General features: G+C 38.9%; 1 protein-coding gene across 2 annotated transcripts in view; it reads right to left on the bottom strand.

Annotated features, from left to right (window-relative positions):
* Positions 1-20,418, bottom strand: part of trim33 (tripartite motif containing 33) — a 38,481-nt gene that overhangs the window by 8,228 nt on the left and 9,835 nt on the right. For both annotated transcript variants that reach the window (XM_028583037.1, XM_028583038.1), the window contains exons 2-18: positions 19,588-19,706; positions 17,877-18,030; positions 17,357-17,489; positions 16,658-16,774; positions 16,395-16,509; positions 14,874-15,020; positions 10,834-10,951; positions 10,180-10,478; positions 7,929-8,123; positions 5,939-6,139; positions 5,445-5,577; positions 4,928-4,991; positions 3,479-3,632; positions 2,854-3,284; positions 2,445-2,556; positions 2,288-2,362; positions 1,044-1,196 (exon numbers count right to left, since the gene is read on the bottom strand). In XM_028583037.1, the coding sequence (XP_028438838.1) occupies positions 1,044-1,196; positions 2,288-2,362; positions 2,445-2,556; positions 2,854-3,284; positions 3,479-3,632; positions 4,928-4,991; positions 5,445-5,577; positions 5,939-6,139; positions 7,929-8,123; positions 10,180-10,478; positions 10,834-10,951; positions 14,874-15,020; positions 16,395-16,509; positions 16,658-16,774; positions 17,357-17,489; positions 17,877-18,030; positions 19,588-19,706 (2,720 nt within the window). The remainder of the gene's footprint in view (positions 1-1,043; positions 1,197-2,287; positions 2,363-2,444; positions 2,557-2,853; positions 3,285-3,478; positions 3,633-4,927; positions 4,992-5,444; positions 5,578-5,938; positions 6,140-7,928; positions 8,124-10,179; positions 10,479-10,833; positions 10,952-14,873; positions 15,021-16,394; positions 16,510-16,657; positions 16,775-17,356; positions 17,490-17,876; positions 18,031-19,587; positions 19,707-20,418) is intronic.

Genomic DNA, 20,418 nt, shown 5'->3' with positions numbered 1-20,418 from the left:
GGTTGTTATTCCAGACATTGTTCACTTCTTGATAAAATAGAAGCTCCTTCATGTGGGTGGAAGGTGTAAGACAGAATCATATACAGTATGCTTTATAGTAGATTTGTCAAGTTGACCTATCAAGCAAGACTCTCTCCAAGAGTCTGTATTACACACAGAGGGTAGATGAGATCATAAGCAATTAAACTGATACCCACACCAAATAATCAAACGAAAAAAACACATCCAATATACATTCAAATAAATAATTTCCCCATAGAAGAATATGACCACAGTGATCAATTAAAAAACAAACTTGTGATGTATTATTGTGATGCAGACAATGTTAAAAGGGTTCAGACAATGTTCCTGAAGCCAGTGTGAAGAGAGATGCCTCTCCACTCCACCCTCCAACAGCCAGTGTTAGTAGGTGTATAAAACTGTACGCACATTGCAGGCTATAACACCCCTTCCCACCTCCTTTTCCTATGTCAGGGTTAGAGTAATATATTGAGGTGATATACAATACCTGGTACTGATATACAAATTGTTTTATCCATTGATTATTTAAAAGGCGTGTGTGTGTGTGTGTGTGTGTGTGTGTGTGTGTGTATAGCGTTATGGGTATTCTATGTTGAGATGGTGCAAATATTTTAATGCATGTTTAATATCTTTCTAATACAATTCTCTTATGTTGTTCTTTCACATAACTAAGACTATAATAATTATTCCAAAGAGGCTTGCATAAGGGGTGTATATTATCCATCTTGTAAGGGGTCCTTCTGGTTCTATCTATTCATTTTATTGTTTACTTGTGTTTTTGCAAAGGAATTATTCTTGAAAAGGCCTAGTGTGTTAGCCTAGTATTTTTTTGGACATGAAAATTGTCAAATGATTCAATCTAAGCTATTTAAGTAGCTATTTTTAACTTCAAGTCATATCACTAACCCATTGTCTGCACACGCACATGCGCGCACACACATGCACGCACGCTCGCACACACACACACACACACACACACATACGCAATTCCCCAAAGCAGGCGCAAGACTCATGCTGCTCACCTCATTGTAATTTGCACAGTTTGTGAAGACCAGGCGCATATCGGACACAAACTCCTGGATGGATTGGTAGTGCTGGGAGCTCCGTAACTGCAGCCTCTTCTTCACCTTCTTCAGATCCATGGGGTGCTTAATAATTTTGTAGTAGTTCGGCACCTAGTTGAACAAAACTGGATTAGACAACGTCTCTAACTATTTCAGAGGATGTCGAAAAGTTTCTCTTTGCTTTAAACATGAGAGGTGGAGGACAATGTGGCTTGCAGTTTGGCAGATAAACTGAAATAGAAATGAGACAACTCCAAAGCCAGCTAACTTATCCTAACACAGGTCCATTGTACATATTTGATATAGTGTCTTTTACCTTTTATTGTAATATGTCTAGAATATATTTTAATGTTCTTGTCTGTTGCAGTACTTTGCTTTATAGCGTACTTCCTTTTTATATATGTTGTATATTATGTATCCACAAACATCAATGCAAACTCATTTGAAGTAATGACTTAAAAGACAATAAATTGTCTTATAATGTTGCATTAAGGGTGCATGTCAAAACAAAAACTGGTCAAACATACAGCAGATACTTGTGAAAAACTAAAAAGCCTCAGAGATCAACCACTAGAACATTTTTCTCTTAAGTTGCTCCAAGCATGTGGAAAACTAATCAGACGTGATTACAATTGCCAGGACCGGCTTTGCCAACATGAGGGCTATATGAAATCATGTTCATATCATTTGTACAGCTCTTCAACACAAGCATGTCTCAAAGGATTTTATGAGTTCATCAAGAAATGAGCCTACCAAGAGCTAACTAATCAAGTATTAAGCACAGAACATAAAGGATGGACTACAGTATGCAATAAAATAAAACAAGACCATGCCAGCACACAGGACACAAAAAAGGTGCTAACAGGTGTTTTCATTGCATTTCAAAACTGTCTTAATTTGCAAAAGGGGTAAAAGTATATTGGAATTTTGACCAAAAGGAAGTTGTTTCACAACTTCTCACAATATTTCTTTCTTTGTAATTCCAGGTGGCAACCCTGTCTACTTCAAAACACCTTGGTGAGTTTGTGCAATCCGTTTGTTCGGCAACAAAAAACGAGAGCATTCTTGGACTAATAAAACAAATTAACATTTGCCACCACATAAGAAACAAGAGGAACATGATGGAATATATAGGACCTGTACAATCAGGTAGTGAAACGGTTTGAACTCTGTGTGTGTGCAAGTCATGTCAAACTACTTACAGAGCTAGGAACCGGTTTCCTGAAGCCCACACTGAGCTCATGACAGAAGATGTGCAGCAGGAGGCGTTCACATTTCTGCAGAGAGAGGAAGAAGCATATTAGCGGAGATGTACTAATCATGAAGAGGCCTTAAAAGGTTGTTGGTGGCTGTACTGACCCTTTGGTTGTCAGGACTCAGGCCCTGCTCTCCTTTGATTTTGTTGCTGTCGTCACAGTATTCTATCTCTGGGGTGGTTAGACTCCGGCAAAATGTGCAGAGAAAGTCACCCCTGAGACACAAAAATCACACAGAGGATATTATGTTAACATTATCTTTCATCTACATGGTCAATTAACAGCAGCCAAAGCCAAATGTTTTGAGTGGTGTACTGAGACTGACGTATTTGTCCACTAGTATGGGCCTGGTACTACAAATCAGGTATCAACTTTGTCAATGTCTAAAACATGTTCTGGTTTTAGTGTGGCATCTCATACATTCTGCAAGTCTTTTCTTTATTAATTTTGGTTACACAGCAGTTAAACACGAAATACACCACCAAAAAAAATCACCTATACTGATCACTTACGTTGGGAAGATTTTTATGGTGGGCACATGGCATTTCATGTGGAAAACTTTGGGGCAGCGATCACAGCATAGCAGATCACCGCCGTTGATACAAACAGCACACCAGTCGTCATTGGGGTCGTCCTCTTTCCCACCGGAATTGCCTGTTCCTGCCGACGCCCCGTCCCCTTTGGTCTCTGTCCCCTTCTCTAAGTTTCCATTAGTAAGCGGAGTGCCTGCTGTGTTGCTGCTGTTCCCGGAGGATAAGGAGGTAGTGGCGGTCATAGTGGTAGTGAAAGAACAGGAGGTGGTGGCACTGGAGCCATTTAGTCCAGAACAAGGTGTCTCAGATTGGGGTTCTGTTTTGATGTGCTCCCCTAAAGCCTTGAGAGCATCTTGGCCAGCAGTTACGACTCCCAAGACAGGAAGGGGACTGTTCTCTGGACTGCTCATCTGGGGGTAAAATGCACATAAAAACAGACGGTTTTAAGACAGTAAGAGTATATTCTGAACAATTATCTTATTTTCATATATTTTACATTACTGTCCGAGCACATGTATAATCTTTTATGTATTTCCCATTAATAAGAAGCTCATAGCTGAGTATGTCGAAGGCAAAGAGTGATGCATTCTGTCAGAAATCATACCATGCAGGCACTCCTCCCGGCATCTTTTCCCCGCTCCGTCTTCAGAGAAGAAGCTGGACAGCCATAGCTGTCGTCTGTACCAGGCTCCTGCTTTACCCTCACCTGCTCAACCGATGCTCCACCTCCTGGCCCCGCCCTCCCCGCAGAGCTGGAGCTTAAATGCACACAAAAACAACACATGCAGAAACTATTAACGCAATTGTTGAAATTCATTAACAACTTCAAACCAATTAACTACTAATTAAGACTCTACTTGTTAAGGTAACAGACTGCACAGGGATCATAATAGTCCCTATGTCGACCACAGGACAAACACACAATGTGCTTTTTTCATTTGGCCCAGTAGTGTTTAACAAAGTATGTAAAGCAAGGCAAAACTAAACCAACACATTTTTAAAAAGGGGGTTGGTGACTTCTTGTGTGACAAAAACGAGTATTAGGGTTAAAGTTAGGCAACTAAAACTTCTTAAGGTTAGGGAAAGGCTGCAGTGATTGTTAACTAGAGATGTTCCGATACAGATACCAGTAACGGCTCAGATACTGCCTAAAACGCTGGTATCGGTAAGTACTGGAGTTTATGCACCGATCCGATACCGAAGAAAATCTATGTTAAAGTAGTTTATTTATGTTCTTTTTCCGTTATAACTGACTGTCAAACTGGATAATAAAAGAAAGTTCTGTGGCATTCATTGTTTGTGTTTGTTCATGTTTCACAAAGACTTTAACCTGAGCCAGACCGACAACAAAGATAGAAATCATATCACATCCATACAGGGACAGTTTTTAAAACATAATATGACGCTCAATGGCGTTTTTTGCCCCCAACTTCTCCTTCCAGGCAGCGCTGCGACAGCTGCCTTCAAGGCACCTAACCCTAACCTTAACCCTAACCATAACCAGTGCCTCCCAATGGTGCCTTCCAGGCAGCGCTGCCTGGAAGGCACCATTGGGGGCAAAAAACACAGAAACTAATATGACACACGGATATCAGATCGGTACTCGGTATCGGCCGATACGCAAACTGGTATCGGTCCATCTCTATTGTTAACTAATAAAATGCTGATTTCTAGTGCGAGACAAGAAGTTTCATACTTCCACATCCACCTTCTGTCCTTGACCCAGCCACTGATATTAAAGTGTCTGGTTTAAGCTGCAACATAGACAGGCTTATGTGGCATGACCTCATCACCATCCTGCTGTTAGAACGTTGGCTCCTGCTGTTTCTAAACGCCTGCAGCTTGAGCAAGTCTTGTTGCTTAATTGTGCTCACTCCAATTGTGTCACTCCCACTTAATAATTTTTAGCAGTGTAACTCACTGCTAGAATTAAAAGTTTGATTGAGTCTAAGTTATTGAATCAGTTAACCTGGGCTGCAGCGTGTGAATACTTTTTTTTAAAAGAAATTTTAAAAAGGTGTTTTGCTACTAAAACACCTTCATGTGTTCTTACCTGCCTCTGCTGCCTGTGCTGGACGTGCTAGAAGGCCGTGCTGGTGTGTGGGCATTCGACAGACCTGCAGACAGAAATGAGACAAGAAACGGGTGTTGATGAAGCAGCAAAGATCACTTCTTGTGTACAAGTACATGACAGTAAATGTACACAATATCTAGGAAGGAGATACAGGATATGATGAAGGGGCGGGCAACATTGCGAATATTTTACTACATCATTTTATACCATGGTAATGATAGTGTAATTTTGTGGAAATTAAATTGAAATGGCTTATACATTAAACCCAGTTATTCCAATGTATAACATATGTGTAAAAAGTCACATTTGGCAGAATTTGACAGTTAGAGCCAATGGCTGCTCTTTGTGACATTAGGCCCTACCACTCAAGTCTATGATGTTATCATAAATGTGATTAGGACAACTTTAGAAAGCAGGAAATAAAGCATTAAAAAAAGCCCTTAACAGATGTCTGTCAGATGTGAATGGGAAGCAATCTCCATGAACGTGAGGGTACCTGAAGATCCAGGAGAGTGTGTGGACAGTCCAGGTGAGGGGTTCATGTCCACTGAGCCAAGGTGATGTTGCGTGCTGGCTGTGATGTAGCGAGACAGGAGGTGTCCAAGATTGCTGGAACCTGCATCCTCTAGCTAGAAAAGCAAAGGGAAAATATCAACAGAGAATTAAGTTACTCAAGAGGTCAATAGATTGTTTTAAAAGGAATATATTTACCACGAGGTGTAACACCAGCCAACAGACAAACATTTTGGCCTGTGTTAGTTCTGCCTCCTCACGCAGCACATAAGACTTTGTAGTTGTGCTTCTTCAAACCTTTCCCAGTTTAAATCACATTTTATACATTTGGCTTGGTTTCAAAATGTTTGTTAACGTTTATCATTATGCTAAATATATGATACTCACACTTATATATGATTTTATTTTTAAAATTAATTAGTCTGATAAAAATCTAGTGTGTCCCAAACAACAAAAACATGGTTATAATGTGCGCACCTGAATGGGCGGGATCTCAGGTAGGCAGGGCAGGTTCTCAGGATTGGTGACGGAGGGGATGAGCTCGATGGGACCTATGATGGGGCTGGCAGGGCCGCGGTGAGCATGGGCACCTGCCATACTGGCACTGGTGGGACTCGTGGGGTTGGCATTATGGAGGGAAGCCACCGGGAAAGGGCCGGCATGCCCTGGGTTGGAATGCTGCACAGAAAAAGAGAGAGGGAGGAGGGATCAAAGAAAAGAAAACCATAGAAAGGAGGGTAGGAAGGATAATGACCGGAAAGAAAAAAGGGAAGAAAGGAGGGACAACAGGAACAATGACGCAGGTCATTCAGAGTTTTATCAGGAAAGAATTGGTGGTAAAAACAACATGGTTGCATGATCATGCATATGGGTGACACATGCTGCACAAGACACAAACAACAAAGTAGGAAAAAGGTTCCAAACCCCTGATTGTAGTAAGAAACGAAACCTTTGATGGCTCATCTCAGATTCTATAGACATCTAGACACAAAGAAAAAGGGGCTGGATATAGTGGAGGTTTCTCTTACCTAATCTTACATGCATGCAGTACATTGAGCATTGTACTGCATTGAACATTGACTTGAGCAAATAATCAGCTTTATATGTATTTTTACATTGGTAAGAGTGTGAAGCAGGACTGAATAATACCCTTCTTTGAAAATTCATGCAAAACAACTTATTACATTTCTTTTTTAATTCTAACGCTGCTTTAATTAGCTCATCTGCATCTTGGATATGGGTGTTCAGGTACACTAGTATTTAAATGAAATAATTTGATAAAATTTGAATTTCCATGTTTAAAAATACACTATTACTGCCAAAATAAAAATCAAAACAAATAGTTTTCAGTGCATTTCCAAGTATAACCCTGCCATAATTATGTTCAAACTGAATGTGAATTGGATTATGCTTTTACATTTTTCAAATTGGCAGACAATTAGCTACTTAAAAAGGTTTCCCTGTGGAGTTTTAAACCTCTAGTAGTGCTATGCAGCTGTTATTTCTGAAGGGTCCCTGTTTTGTTTCTCGTACATACACATGAGGAAGCACATGCCATAAACAGTTCTACCAATGGCGTCCAACTGTTCTACTCATGAACAGGGGGAAGTAACACCAAAATATGCTACAATGCGCCGACAAAGACAGGAAAGAAGACTGCAAGATAGTTAACATGCATGTAAACAGCTCTGAACTCAAAACTTGAGAAAGTTAACAAGGATAGCAGTACTACGGTGCTACCAACCTTCGATTTAAGCATATACTGTACATCTAAAAAGGTTTCCAAATTATTCAGCCATAAAAAAAAAAGGATTGGCTGACCGATACCGTTTTTTCAATATTGATAGAGATTTTTACAAATAAAATTATTTGAGAGTTTTTAAAATATCCAGATAACAACAGAGCCATGTGTGTTTTTTTTCACATAAACAACATTTTGACATCATGATGTTCCCTCTGGTGGAAAAAACAATGAACTGGCCTCAGCAATACATACCTTATTCTTAACCAACTTTAAAGAATAAAAACCACAATAATACAAACTAGAAAAACTAGATATGCTTGTTGGAGGGGGTTGCCCCTGAACATTTACAGACTAGGTGCAAAAAAAAAATCAAACGAAACCTCACTTCAATATCTGTAAATATACCCAAATTACTTTTTTGTGCATTAGATAGAAAATGATGCACAAACTGTAAATACTGTATATTTCTTTCTTAGGCAAGCTGTTTGGCTGCTTCAGACCAGCATCGCCTAGTGTATCTATATATTTTGGGTTAAACAATCTTTAATACATTTGCACATCAGTACACTACTTTCAGTTTACAAAAATTACAGCAACAATGTGATAGACAAAAAAAACAATATCACAAGTAAAATCCAAACGGTCATAGTATGCTGTAAAATAACCAAATTGCATCTGTGTATCGAATTCCAGACAGTGAAACATAAGTGTGTTTACACTGACCTGTCTCTGTAGCTGAGTTTGCATCATGGTGGGATACTGCTGTCCATTATGTCTCGGCTGAGCCGTGGGCATTCGGCCCTGCGGTGGACCCGGGAGACGCATATGATGGGAGGAAGGGTACAAGGGGGGACCTGGCCCACCATTCATACCGCCAGGCCCTCTCGGCATCTGCTGCATACTGATGAGCCTTGGAGGCTGTCAAAAATCATACATATATACAGACTGTGTGTAAATAAGAACATGCAAACAGCAAGCAAATCTATGTGTCATACAATTAAAGGAATAAAACATAATTTGTGCTGAAATTATGAGTAGATTTAACGATCTACAGAAAACAAACTGAAGATTTGAATTATCAATTCATCACTTCAGACATTTATCCTTTAAAAATTCCAAATATTAACTGGTTGCAGCATCTCAAATGCTGAGATTTGCTTGCACACATATATATATATATATATATATATATATATATATATATATATATATATATATATATATATATATATATATATTTATTCAGTATCAAATCCATACTTCACTGTTAACCATCAAGCCACTAAACCTGTATGGAAATCAACACCTCTGCTGAAGTGTTAGATTCGTTAACAAGACCACACACACACACACACGGTTGATTAACGCAGATATGTGCTGATCAGCTTTCATAACGGGAAGGATGGGTGGTGAAAGATATATGTATTATTGTGGCCATGATTATAGAATATTAGCAGTTAAAGTTATAATTGTCCATGTTGCAAAAGAAGCTGTGTGCAGTCATTGAAGAAGTGGTTCAATGACGCAAAGAAAGTTAAGCTTGCTAGAGGTCGTCATATATATATATATATATATATATATATATATATATATATATTTATTTTTATTTTATTTTTTTATTTTTTTTATTTTTTTTTTTAAAAAGGAGCACAAAACGACTCATTTATTTATTAAAAATATAATAACAATAACTTATAACAATAACTTATTTCACCAGTAAGTTAAACGACAAAAATAACCACTGGATGGGAAAAGGGTATTTTACAATAACTTTGAATGAAGAAGGAGGCTGGCGAGGCGAATTTCAAGTGAACACAACATCTGTGTTGTTTTTCCAGCTGCACACTGGTAGGTAACGGTAGGCTAACGTTACCTGCTGCCAAGTGTAGTGTTTACTAGCGTGCCATGCAGCGATGTTTAGGTTGCCTCTAACGTCCATTTTCAGAGCATCAGAGAGACGCGCAGGCACCGAAATCCGCGTTGCAATTCGGTCCGGTAGATTATAACGGTCGTTAAAGCACCGGTACCGTATTAGCACCGGGTCACATTGTCATTGTGGTATTTTGTGATTACATTCTGAATCTGCAGCATTCTGTCAGGTAAATACAGTAGTACAATGTCTTCCTCTGATGTGTCTGCCTACACTGTAAGTCAGTAGTAGGCAATACAGTGGAGTTGCACATTAAGTGGTTTGGGGTCCTTCTTTAAGTAATTTTGGGGTACAATTTGGTTTTGAAGAATTCTACAAGCAGCAATACCACAGGCCATGCAATCGTCCCGTTCCAAACAGGCACATTTTCAACGGACACTGCACTAGTTGAAACAAAAAGGAAATGTGAATTTGTTATTTCCAAAACTGCCTCTAAACACCACATGATGGCACTAACACACAAGCTGCAAGAAGTAAGTTATACTGCCCCTCTGAACTGACTTTGTTTCACAGCGAATACCGTTATCTCACATCCCGTTCGCTGTTCAGGTCGCTACTTCAGGCTGCTGCCAAGTAACTAATTCAAATATAAACTAATGTTTTAAAAATATGTTATTTGGCAAGTGACCACTGTATAAGCGGCGCGTCGGACGGTTCACACCTCGTTGGGCATTAACCCTTACTTAAGTGATCCCTATGGGTTGCTATTCCTTGTGTCGGCCATTAAGTCCTTTTTTATTTTTGTTGAATAAAATGATGAGTAATAGAATACCTTAAAGAAAGAGAGGTAATTCATTTATTCGATTTTGAAATTATAGAAATTCCTTATCTTGTATAGCCAGACCTCCATCTGGTAAAGCTCCCAGAGGTCTGGAGAGATATAATAATGTGATAAAAATTAACAAACAATTGTTTGGTGGACTAAGAAAAAAAAGTTGAAGTGAGCTTTTAATGTTTACGGAGTCACCAGGGTGTTCAATTGGAGCACAGATTTATTAAATTGTTTTCCACACTGGTACATTGACTGGTGAATGTTTTCCATACCTGTTGCTGACCAATTGGTGGACCGGCCTGTCTGACGTGCTGTTGGGACATTTGGGAGGCAATGCGCATCTGTTGCTGGATCTGCTGCTGGTGCTGTTGTTGTTGTTGCTGCTGCTGCTGCTGCTGCTGCTTTTGCTGTGCGTAGGCCGCCTGCTGCATGTGCTGCATCCGGAGCTGGGCCAGGTTGATCTGTCCTGGGTGTTTGCCATGGTGACCTTGCCCTGGAGAAATAGGGGGTCCTCCTACCAGCACACCGGGCGGTTGCACAGGTTGGGGTGGCTTCTCGATTACTAAATTACCTACAATAAGAAGAAGATGGATAACTCATACTTGAAACACATGCACTATACCGGTGTGAAACATTCCTCAATTTCTTTATGGGACAGGGCACATTATTCAATTGCTTACTGCTCATTTTCAATGCTGTTTACGACCCTGTTCAGCAAGTCAAGACTAAATCTGGTAAGCCAGATAAGGAGTATCATTAAAAAAAGCATGCAAAGGCCATAAAAAAATCTAATGAAACCCATGTCAATGGCAAATTAAGATTGTTATATCTTAATCTTGATTAAGCTAAATCAATAAGAGACTGAAAGTCAATATATAAGATAATGGGGGGATAATAATCATAATACGGTAATAGGCCTGTCTTACCTAGATTCACCACGTTTTTGGCCCAGAAGGTGGGGTCACAGAAGAAGCGCACAACTCCATTAGCCTGGGGGGCTGGCTCCAGTCTAGCCTTGAAGAGCTGGCGAAGCTGGAACAGGATCTACACACACACACACACACACACACACACACACACACACACACACACACACACACACACACACACACACACACACACACACACACACACACACACACACACACACACACACACCTTTCAGTTAGTGAGCCTGGCTTTATCAGAGGAACAAACTGATAAAGTAAACTTGCCCTTTGGGAGCATTACTCAAAATTAATTAAAAGCATTAATTAAAATGATCTAATTTGCTTTTTTTTTATTTATCCTTTATTTAACCAGGAGAAGCCCATTGAGATTAAAAATCTCTTTTGCAAGGGAGACCTGGCCAAGATAGGCAGCTAAGTTACATCACATCATTACATACATACAAAGACACCAAAAAAGAAACATGAAAATAAAGACAAATAAATTAAATTAATTAAAACAGTTTGAAAGCCAATTATGCACTTACAAGGAAATTGCAATTAAAAACATTGACAAGTGAGGGAGTTCAACTCAAAACACCTCATTCTTAACTTGAAAGCACTAAAAGGAATCAATTTACTAAGTTTTAAGTTATTCTGCAGCAAATTCCATGTAAAAGGAGCAGAATAAACCAAGGCCTTTTTACCCAGCTCAGTACTGACCTGTGGGACAGAAAGCAAGACAACAGCCTGAGAACGGAGAGAATAATGACCAGCACTTTTTTTTCCATAAGAAGTGAACATAAATAGGATGGAAGCACACCAAGAATAGCCTTATATATAAATGTGTACAAATGACAAAGCCTCCGTGTGGCCAGAGCAGACCAACCTACATGAGAGTAAAGCTCACAGTGGTGGGTGCGAGATTTACAATTAGTAATAAATCTCAACGATGCATGATAGGCTGCGTCAATCATATGAAGGCATTGAACAGATAAATGCATATATAATATATCACCATAGTCCAGCACAGATAAAAAAAGTGGATGCCACTAACCGTCTTTTAACATTAAAAGAAAAGCACAGCTTATTTCGAAAGTAAAAACCCAATTTTAGCCTCAACTTTCTCACTAGACAGTGAACATGAGGCTTAAATGATAGGCAATCATCAATTACAATACCAAGATACTTATAAGTTGTAACAGTCTGTATTTCACGTCCGTCAAGAGTAATCACTGAGGGAACATTCAGTGGTCTATTCCGAGGGCCCGTGAAGAGCATACATTTGTTTTTTTCTGCATTGAGCACAAGTTTCAGCTGAAGCAACGTGTTTTGGACCACAGTGAAGGCATTCTGTAAATGTGCAATGGCTTGTTTAAGAGAAGGTGCACAGCAGTAAATAACTGTGTCATCTGCATAAAAATTAAAGTTTGCATCAAACACGTGCCGATTAAGGTTATTTATATAAATAGGAAATAGAAAAGGGCCTAACACAGAACCTTGTGGAACCCCTTTAAGGATTGGTAAAATACCAGACTAAACACCATCATACTTAATGCACTGGGTTCTGTCACTAAGATAGTTTGAGAACCAAGAGACAGTATTCTCTGAAAACCCCGAATTAAGAAGCCTAATCTTTAAAACATCATGATCAACTGTGTCAAAAGCTTTTGACAAATCAATAAAAAGTGATGCACAGTGCTGCTTCTTGTCAAGAGCAACAGAGATGTCATTTATCACCTTCATTGCAGCTGTGATGGTACTATGTTTTTTTCTAAAAACCTGACTGATCTGGGGATAAAATGTCCTGAGCATGCAAGAAGTTTTTCATCTGATCACTCACCAGGGATTCAAGCGTTTTGGCCAAAACAGACAAATTAGAAATTGGCCGGTAATTATTTAAAATTGACGGGTCACCCCCTTTCTTGTGGTCAGTATTTAAACCCACGTGGCAAAAGCCTCCATGTTTGAGCCAAAAAAATAAATTAAAGGTGGTTCTGAAACTTAGAAACCTAGAAAAGGCTGATCCAGAAGTATACTCCAAACAAATAGTCTCCAGAACTATTTTGAAGGAACTAGAAGGTTCCTTGAGCCAATTGTCTGCATTTAGATCTGGAAAGATTATGAAAATGAGTCTGCTGATGTGTGAAAACCAACATGACCGGATGAGGGCTGGTGGTCGCAAGGGTAAACACACTCTGCAGTCTGCAGTCCAGTGTGCTCGCCCGTTTCATATAAAATACACTTGAAAGAAAAACATCACAAAATAGATTTTGTCTCACTGTGCTTTAAATTGTAACCGTTGAGAAACCATCAAAAGAAGTTTTATTTTTCTCATTCAAAGCACCGCTGCACTCTCTCTGTCTCGCTTGCCGGAGAGACACGTCTGCAGACGGCAGTTCAGTGTGGCCGCTGGCTCACTCCATCTCTCTCGGTTTTAGAGTCAGGAAGCAGACAGCAAAGCCCGACTTTATTTTTAATTTACTTTTAAAAACAAAAGAAAAATGTTTTCCCATTGCAATAAATGGGTTATAAATCAATACTAGAGTAGCCTATTTCCTTCTTTACTGCTGCAGAGGTATGAATGAAATGCAGAGGAGACTAAAGCTATAAGAGCGGCTGTCTCCACAATATCATCTGTTGAACGTTTGATGGTTATTTATTTGTGCTTTAGAACGCAACCGCTGTAAAACAATCAGAGAATTATATTTTAATCATTCACGGCTCCATTCATTCACTCTCTTTGATCACCCAAGCTTGCAGCCAATGTCTCTGCAGCCTGTATTTCAGTGCATCTATCTTTTTTTATTTTATTTGTTTATATTTAACATAAAAAACATAACAAACACACCTGAACAAGAACCACCCCCCACAGTCTCAAGGAAAAGAAAGAAAAAACAAAAACAAATTAATCAAAAAACAAAAACAGAAATCCCACATTGCCTAGTCACCCTCCTCTACTTCCTGTGATGCTGAGGTCATTAGGACTGATACCTGAGCTGCTGCACCTTTCCATAGGTCTATAGTCGATGGTTTGGCTTTGTTAATCCTTGCTGTAGAGAGCTCAAGCATAACTATGTCTAGGAAGTACGCCAACCACTGTTTTATACAAAGCGAGGGGGGGTGGGGGGGTGTCGGGGAACGACACAACCATTTTCTTGGTCGCGGTTGAGTCAGCTAACCAAACTTTCTTTTGTCTCCCAAGAATGTGTAATTTAGAGTCGTCATTAAGTAACAAAACAAACGGATCGATAGGAATTCAACATCCTATCACATCAGATATTAATGATGTTGTTTTGCGCATCTATCTTTTTTTTAAATGAGTTGGTACGCCGACAGCAAAGCTACAATTTACTTTACGATGTTATGAAAAAAAGAAAAATTTTCTCCCCTTGTCCTAAAATGTTCATAAATAGATAGAGTACTTGTTTTATAAATTAAACAGTCAGCGATTTGAAGCAGACATGCTCTGTGTGTTTAACCAATCAACAATGGTCATCCATGCAAACCCAACCCCAAACATTCCTGTACTTTCAGAAAGTACCCTGATTAGGAACTTTTTGGCAGGTAAAAAGTCCTCAGAAAATGTCCCCTGACTAAATTCAGACCCTAGTCCCTGCGGTAGAAACGCAACGAGTTCCTCAGAAGGTTCCTAGTTCCGAGGTTAAGTTCCTGCAGTTGAAATGCAGCTTTAGACTGCTGCTGATAACATATCCGTCACATATGGAAAAGTACCAATATACTAGCTACGACCCTACATCTGATTGAAGTTCATCCCTGATATGATGATGACGAGGTCACAAGTTATGTCGGAGGCTGACATAACTCAAACGTCCCGCAAACCTAGAATTTAACACTAAAACTGGTATAATTCTTTTCACGTACAGTGAAACTTGGGGATCCAACCAAAGCCAAATGCAATGCTTTTTTCGGGATTACAAACCAGCCATGTTGACTGTGATGTAACTTCAGTTTTGTACACAAACCATTGGCTTGAGCCTCTAAAAGTGCTGAACATCTGGGGCTCATGAGAAACATACCAGCCTCTTGCTGTAGAGCAGCGCTGTGCTGCTGCCAGTAGTGATGGCCCATTGGCAGAAGTTGAGCACATGGTGGATCTGTTGAGCCAGCAGGGTGGTATCCTTATGCTGAGACACAAGCCTAATACTGCGCTCCTTGGTCACAGTCTAGAAAAAAAGTGAGATTATTCTGGTTAAAGCACTGCTTCTGAAGAGCCTGAACAACCTAGATAAATAAATACTTCAAGCTATTACAAAAATGTTAGCATATATATGCATAGAGATGGATTAGATAATTAGATTTGAATAAAATGTAATAATACTCGTGGGGAGCTTGGGTTATTACAGCAGTCGATAATAGAATGCATCAAAACTAATAAAAAAAATAAGAGCACAGCAAATGGGAAAGTAGTCAAGTATATAACAAACCAGATTTAATGACAGAACTGAGTACAGATATGAAAGGGAAGTATGCATGAGAAAGAGGAAACTATGTGTAATTCATAGTGTGTGACAACATATTTAGTAACAGAATACATCAAAATATCAAGATATATTCAATATCTATAATATATGAGAAGGCGTTAGCACACATTGTAAAAAAAGTGTTATATGTGAATATCTCATCATATTTGTATGTGCAGATACAGACAGGCTAGAGTACCGACACAAACTACCCACAAGCTTTTTGCAAAGCATATTTTCAATATGTGGTGGGATTTCATGGAAATAAGGGTTTCTCAAGACTAGGGTTTCTCAATATTGACAAAATGTGATATTTATTGATTATGAATATTGGGATATTAATATGAATTTCTGTATTTTTAAACATGTAAAATTACAAAAGTTATGGGAAAACATCAAAATAGATTCATAACAAATTAAACAAGTTTTCTCACAACACAAGGTTTATTTAAACTGACTGTCATATTGGACTGCTACAACATGAATAAATAAATAAATAAATACATAAATAAATAAATAAGGACCATGTCTACAGAACATTACTGCTTTTACAGTATAAAATGTATAAAGAGAACAGGACACAACTTTTCTTTCGCTTCCGATTCGTTCTGTTTTGTTGTCTTTATCTATTTCCACACACACACACACACACACACACACACACACACACACACACACACACACACACACACACACACACACACACACACACACACACACACACACACACACACACACACACACACTACATAAGGTTTGTCACATAGTGGACCCGAGCGCTGACGTGCAACAACATGTGGAAGTGGCACAGTAACTAGCCAATGAAACATGATCATTATAGAGTTTCAAGCACTCCACAAAATAAACAAAATATTGTATACTTATCGCGACACTTTCGATATAATATTGCGCAACGTGATGTCACGTTAACAATATACATGCACCCCTACTCAAGAAAAAATGCATACAAAAACTATTGTTTCAAATCCATTATAATTCACTACTAATCTTTTCTAACAGATTTTGCAGTACCTTATGGAGCTCTTAGCCAAACCGACTTAATTCATATTCTCTTACCTCCAATTGCTGCAGCAAGGATTTTCCCTTCTTGTTGATCTCATTAATAAGCGTAAATACTGCAATTTTGATCTCGTGCTCCACCTTCTTATGTGTCTCATTCAGCTCTTTCAACCTGGATGAAAAAACACTTCATTTAGAGACCCTAGTCACCAATAAAAATGCTCACTGCATTTTTCAGCCGATTGCCATGGGTACTGACATGCAGTAACTATGTCAATAGGCAGCACTGGAGAGGATGCTGGGTGATGTAAAACTCGCACCTGCTTTGCACCTGAGAGACAGAGTAATGGACGTAGTTCTTCTTTTCCTGTAGTTTGGCCACGCTGGTCTCAATTAAGCCTTTCTGGTTCTGGAAAGCCTCCTCCAGGAACTGGTACCTGAGAGTGGAAGGGAAAACAATGTTGTTTCAATAAACTGATTGACTGATTTTACTAATTGTGTTAAAAATACGAAATACAGTCAAAATATACATTAGGTTTCAAGGGAAACCAGAATTACTGCCTAGCAATTGTATGCCTCTGTCAATCAGTCAAGTTGCAGTTTACATCCAAGTCTTTTTTTTCCAGTCTCATCATATATGAAGTGAAGACTTTGAAGCAATTTAATAAAAATGTATTAACTGTATTTTTGGCGACACATGGATGCTTTCAATCTTCAACCGGGCAGCACAGATGATCTATACAATCACCACAGAGGTGACTAATGGGATTGCGTTGTGTTTATGACCACCACATCTTGAAACATGATGGCCAGATTGGCATAATATTTGGTGTGCATTTGGTCTCTCTGCAACTGATTTTCATAACGTACTGAAATTAAGTAAAACTAATGGCTGCCTGCAGTGTAGGCAATCAACTACAAATTTTGCCAGCAGTCCAAAAATACTGGTACCATACCAGTTGGAGGAGCTTATAGACAGGAGAACGACAGTTTGTAAGTAATAAAATAGATGTGTGGACCTGTGCTCCTTGTGCTCCAGCAGCTGACAGTCCCTACAGGTCAAAGTGTCACAGGTCTCACAGAAAAGCTTCAGTGGCTCCTGCTTGTGGATGGGACAAAAAACAGGCCTCTGTCCGGGCGTACCAACAGACTCTATAGACACACAGGAGAAAAGACACCACTGATGCATAATTGGAGAGACAGAAATCAATTGAGAGGCAACTTAATCATAAAAAAACTAGTGAAAGAAAAACAGAACAAAAGAAAGACAAAAATAGAAAGAAAAAAAAGACAGTTTAGGTTTATAAACAGACACAAAAGGTCTCAGAAAACTCTGGCTAGGGCTTCAGGGTGTATGGTACCCCAGCTAGAGGTACCATCTAAGCAGCCAGACTCTGCAGCACTGTTACTATGGCAACAGCCTACCAGCACCACCACATTCACTGTACTGCAACTGGGGTCAGTATTATTTAGGCTTTTGCAGTTTTTAGCTTAGATAAACATTGTTCAGCCTTTCACGGTGAGGGTCAGCCATCTTACCAGAGGCAGCGTCAGCATCCTCCTTTGTGTGGATCTTGTGGTCCTTGGTAATTTTGACCCTTTGGTGGGCCTCCACGCAGGTCTTACACAGCCATTCTCCACACTCCACACAAAAGCCTATGGTTCCTGCGTTGTCCTCGCAGCTTGTGCACACCTTGATAACGAATAAGCATATAAAATAACCAGGCTCATAGTCTTTCCAGAATTCCTACTGTGCTGAATGATACATCTCCTACAAATGTGTGCTCAGATCATCAAATGGTGTTGCCTTGATATGAACAGAGTACTTTAATAAGACATGCTTTGCGACAATGTAGAACCTTTTGAGGCTAAAGAAAAATGTCTGATGTCAAAGTGCTAACTTACTAACACTAGAAGTTCAGTGATAGTTGTACCTATTGTGTAGAGAACCCATTCTAGTATAATAAGACACTACAAGTGAATAGGGTAAAAAAAACTAATTAACTAATAGATATCACCATGCAACTTCCTCAGTTGATTACTTACATTTAGACAATTATATTTTATATGTTTTTTGAAATTGCACATTTAAATATGCAAATGAGGCATTATCTTACAGCCATAAAAAAATTAAATACAATGTTCTATAAATCAGACTGTCCTCTTTCTCCAAAGACTTCGCTAACTGGCTTCTCAGCAGAAAACTTTTATATAGATAGATAGATTTATTCATCCCGAAAGGAAATTTTATAACAACAATTATGTGCATTCAAACTACTGCACACGTGTACCACCGGGATTTCTACTACATAAGAGACCCAATTTGAAGATGTATTCATCTTTCCAACGGTGAAATATCCCTTTAAATATAAACAAACTCCTCTGTAAAACCTTTTAGAATATAGATATGAATTAAACTGGAAAGTTTGATGTATGCAAGTGCCACTCAAGTGAGATTTCTAGTTTGTATTGGAAATTTTTTTTAATGGAATCCACAATTTACAGACACAGTATCTAATCAAATCCTTTTGGTTGTTTTCTTTCCACTGGTCTGAAAGAAGAGCTGTTATGGAAGCAAATTGGCCCAAAAATTACAAAATTGACCAGGGCATGAAAGATTATGTTTTTTCCTGCCGTGTCTGGCCTTAAAGCCTAAACTACTGGTTTACATTGAGTGTTGACACACTACACACATTTTTATTGCAATACTTAAACCCAATAGCACTCCACAGCGTGCAGGCAACCCACTGAGATCTAATATTGTTAAAGCTGTGTCTTCACGGTCAACACTGCACTTTGTGAACGATTATTACTTTTTAGTTTGACAACTAAGTGGTCAGGAGTTACAATCTTTTGAAAAGTGTGGTCTGATGGTGACACTAAATAAATGGACATAGGTTCTATAAAATCAGTTGGTTCATTTAAATTTAGAGCATTAATGAACACTGCACATTTTGTGTCAGAGCAATGGATCAAAAGCGGCATAGTGTGGTTTTATTGGTGGCACTAAAAGCCAGCGCAATCAAACAAAAAAAACAAGCTTCTCATATCTTACTTTAGTAAAATCCCAAACAAAACTGTGGAACAGGGTGAACATCTCTTCAAAATAAACAGTAATAATAAAATATAAGAATCCCAAGGTTATGCCGAGACCCATACACAGCGGAGGAAAGCCTAAAAGGCAAAGCATTGAAGCAAATACACTAATTCTGTACTAAACATACACACAAACCCAACTGTTTTGACATACCTGTGCAGCCTTTTCATCAGACGTGCTGGTGGCCTCTGTGGTATCTTTGACAAAGTAGTTGTCAATAATGTCACTCTGTTTGTAGTCCTGGTGGCACACTGAACACCGCATAACATTTACTGAAGATAGAAAAGAGACAGAAAATGAGGGGGGGGACCAAGGCAAATGAGATCAAAGTTCAAATACTGGGCTACACATTCAATGCTTAGTGAGTGATATTTCATTGACGACTGATATTTGAAGAAAAAATGGAAACAAAGCCGAAGACGCAGTGACCATAAAGGACAAGCCCATTTAAAAGTTATTACCTGACTTCTTATGAAGCCCCCTTAACTTTTGGCTAAGAATAGTCCTGCTCCAAACAAGGATTAATAAGAGGCCTTCAGCATACTTTCTGCTTATTTCCATAATTTACTTTAGGTAAATTCCTGTTATTAAAAAATTCTTGCCACTGTGGGACACCCACTGCCTATTTATGGGGGGTAATTGATTTAGCGCTCGTCTCCAGAAGATTCAATCTCACCATCCTTGGCATTTTTATTAGAATATTAAATCACATGGGCAAACGAGAACGGTTTCTCTTAATCACTTTAGTTGGCTTTGTAAATGTAATTAGTTGAATAACCGCTATAATCATACACCAACAAATAATTAGTTCAGCGCATTAATTTTCCACTTATTTTCTGAAGTCTAATATAATGCAAAATATTCACATAAATGTTTTAAAATGTGTCAGCATATTTTGTCACCCCTCCTCCACCTCATAAATCCATAAATTCTCCCCTCACCCACCAGCTGAGTTAAAAACCGGTTGAAACCGGTTTGATCTGG

Source organism: Perca flavescens, chromosome 7 (genome assembly GCF_004354835.1).
Source record: "Perca flavescens isolate YP-PL-M2 chromosome 7, PFLA_1.0, whole genome shotgun sequence".
NCBI lineage: Eukaryota > Metazoa > Chordata > Actinopteri > Perciformes > Percidae > Perca > Perca flavescens.
This window is presented reverse-complemented; position numbering and strand designations above follow the sequence as displayed.